General features: G+C 55.8%; 2 protein-coding genes across 2 annotated transcripts in view; one reads left to right on the top strand and one right to left on the bottom strand.

The window, feature by feature from the left end:
* Positions 1–23: 23 nt before the first annotated feature.
* Positions 24–1,105, bottom strand: ENH_00005520 (hypothetical protein, conserved; the record flags this gene model as incomplete). Its single annotated transcript, XM_013584025.1, has 3 exons — positions 24–49; positions 197–779; positions 968–1,105. The coding sequence occupies 3 exons, from the start codon at positions 1,103–1,105 to the stop codon at positions 24–26; spliced, it is 747 nt and encodes a 248-aa protein (XP_013439479.1).
* An 854-nt stretch (positions 1,106–1,959) lies between these two features.
* Positions 1,960–2,500, top strand: part of ENH_00005530 (RNA polymerase Rpb3/Rpb11 dimerisation domain-containing protein, putative) — a gene marked incomplete at both ends in the record, with an annotated part of 4,963 nt that continues 4,422 nt past the window's right edge. Inside the window, 2 exons of the mRNA XM_013584026.1 lie at positions 1,960–1,976; positions 2,096–2,500. The exon at positions 2,096–2,500 is cut by the window's right edge and continues 169 nt beyond it. Coding sequence (XP_013439480.1) covers positions 1,960–1,976; positions 2,096–2,500 — 422 coding nt within the window. The remainder of the gene's footprint in view (positions 1,977–2,095) is intronic.

Raw genomic sequence — 2,500 nt, forward strand, 5'->3', positions numbered from 1 at the left:
AGGGGCCCCCAGAGAACAGCAGGTCACCCTCCAACACTGCACTCAAACCCTAAACCCTAAACCCTAAACCCTAAACCCTAGCTGTAGATCCTCTCTAAGGAGCTCTTATTGAAGGGAATCGTTCGACTGGGCGCAAGTAAAGTTCAGGAGTTGGAGCCTAGGGTTTAGGGTTTAGGGTTTAGGGTTTAGGGTTTACTTTGCTGGTCAAGTCCTGCTTCTTCTGCTGCTGCCTTCTGAGCCACAAGAGCAGCAGCAGAAGCCCTCAGCTCATCATCGCCCATAGCAGCAATTGGCTTCCCTTTATGCATCAGCAAATCCCCTTCTGCTGCTGCTGCTGCTGCTGCTGCTGCTGCTGCTGCTGCTGCTGCTGCTGCTTCGGGTGCATCTGGATCTGGAAAGGCCTGGGAAGACAAGTGCAGATTTGCTGCTGCTGCTGCTGCTGCTGCTGCTGCTGCTGCTTCCTCGTCGCTGCCGTCGCTTTCCCCCAAAACAAAAGATCTCTTTTTTCTCTTTCTTTGCTGCTGCTGCTGCTGCTGCTTCCGCAGCAGCCGCTGCTGCTGCTGCCGCAGCAGCAGCAAACGAGAGTACATCAGTTCCTCCGCATCTGCTGCTGCAATTGCTGCAGCGCGGCGGCTGCCTTGCATGCGCTTTGATGTTGCTGCTGCTGCTGCTGCTGCTGCTGCTGCTGCTGCAGAGCTGCTGCTGCTGCCGCTGTACAGACGCTCGTCACGAATGTTGCTGCTGCTGCTGCTGCCAATGAAGTGCGCTGGAGCAGAGACCTGCAAACAAACCCTAAACCCTAAACCCTAAACCCTAAACCCTAGAGGATGCGGCGCTGAAGTGTCTGGAGGCTGACACGCATGCCACTGCTCAGGAGCTAGGGTTTAGGGTTTAGGGTTTAGGGTTTAGGGTTTAGGGTTTAGGGTTTAGGGCTGGCCTTGGTCAGATCTCTCTCGGCGCCTTTCACTTTAAGGCCCCAAATAGTCCTTTTGGGTTTCTTGTTGCTCATAACATCAAAAGGGTTTACTTTGCTGCTGCTGCTGCTGCTGCTGCTGCTGCTGCTGCTGCTGGCAGCAGCAGCCTTCTTGGCTTTCCGAGCTGCCATTTTTCCTTCTGCTGCTGTTGCTGCTGCTGTTGCTGTTGCTGCTGCGTTGCTGCTGCTGTTGCTGCTGCTGCATCGAGTCCATACGCAGCAGCAGCGATGTGGCTGCTGCAGCAGCTGCTGCTCTTGCTGCTGCTGCTGCTGCTGCTGCTGCTACGCTTGAAGTATGTATCGGGAAGAAGACTTCTGAATCGAAGCTGCTGCTGCAGCAACAGCAGCAGCAGCAACAGCAGCAGCAGCAGCAGCACGGCCCCACAGTGACTGCAGCCGCGGATCTATGGAAACGGCTCTATGAAATGCAAGGCAGCAGAAGAGAAAAATATTTAGGGTTTAGGGTTTAGGGTTTAGGGTTTAGGGGCAAGGGTTTAGGGTCTGGGAAGTTTAACCATAACGGATGCATGGCTGCTGCTGCTGCTGCTGCTGCTGCTGCTGTTGCTGCTGCTGCTGCTGCTGGGGGGCCCCCGAGGGCCTCACTGCCGACAGAGCGGTGGCAGCACAACCTGTGCTTGAGCCTTAAACCCTAAACCCTTATTTCTAAACCCTAAACCCTAAACCCTTAAGCATAAACCCTAAACCCTCGATCCTGCGGCAACTCGAGCAGCTGGACTCCTAGAAGAGCGTGTGATCTCAACACCAGGGCCTGAAACCCTAAACCCTAAACCCTAAACACTAAACCCTAGCGCTAAACCCTAGACGCTAAACCCTAAACCCTAAACCGCCGAGCCTTGGCTTGCTTGCTGCTGCGGCAGCTGCTCTACCATGGCAGCACTCCGCACGATGGCCCTAAACCCTAAACCCTAAACCCTAAACCCTAAACCCTAAACCCTAAACCCTAAACGCTCGGTAGACGAAACCCAATGCTATGTCGGCCAGGGTTTAGGGTTCACGTTCTAGGGTTTAGGGTTCTAGGGTTTAGGGTTTAGGGGCCATGGATCTCCTCCGGACTGCTGCGTGGTTTTGCTTCTGGGCTGTCAGCTGCTGCTGCTGCTGCAGCGGGGGAAAAATTTATCTGCGCAGCAGCAGCAGCAGCAGCAGCAGCATTGGCGTTCTTCAGCAGAAGCCAGAGGCAGCAGCAGCAGCAGCAGCAGCAGCGGCTTCAACCTGGGGAGCTCTTGCCTTCGTGTATGGATCCCCAGCAGCAGCAGCAACAGCAGCAGCAGCAGCAGCAGCAGCAAGGCAGCAGCAGAAAGTGCTGCGGCAGCTGCCTCGATTTGCAGCAGCAAAAGACACAGGAGGCCCCTCCGACAGCAGCAGCAGCAGCAACCACGATAGCAGTAGTAGCAGCAGCAACCACGACAGCAGCAGCAGCAGCAGCAGCAGCAAACCTCGCAGGACCTCTCGTAAGCCTCGTTCCAGCAGCAGCAGCAGCAGCAGCGGCAGCAGCAGCAGCAGCAGCAG

This window comes from Eimeria necatrix, genomic scaffold, assembly GCF_000499385.1.
Source record: "Eimeria necatrix Houghton genomic scaffold, Enh_scaff115, whole genome shotgun sequence".
Classification (NCBI taxonomy): domain Eukaryota; phylum Apicomplexa; class Conoidasida; order Eucoccidiorida; family Eimeriidae; genus Eimeria; species Eimeria necatrix.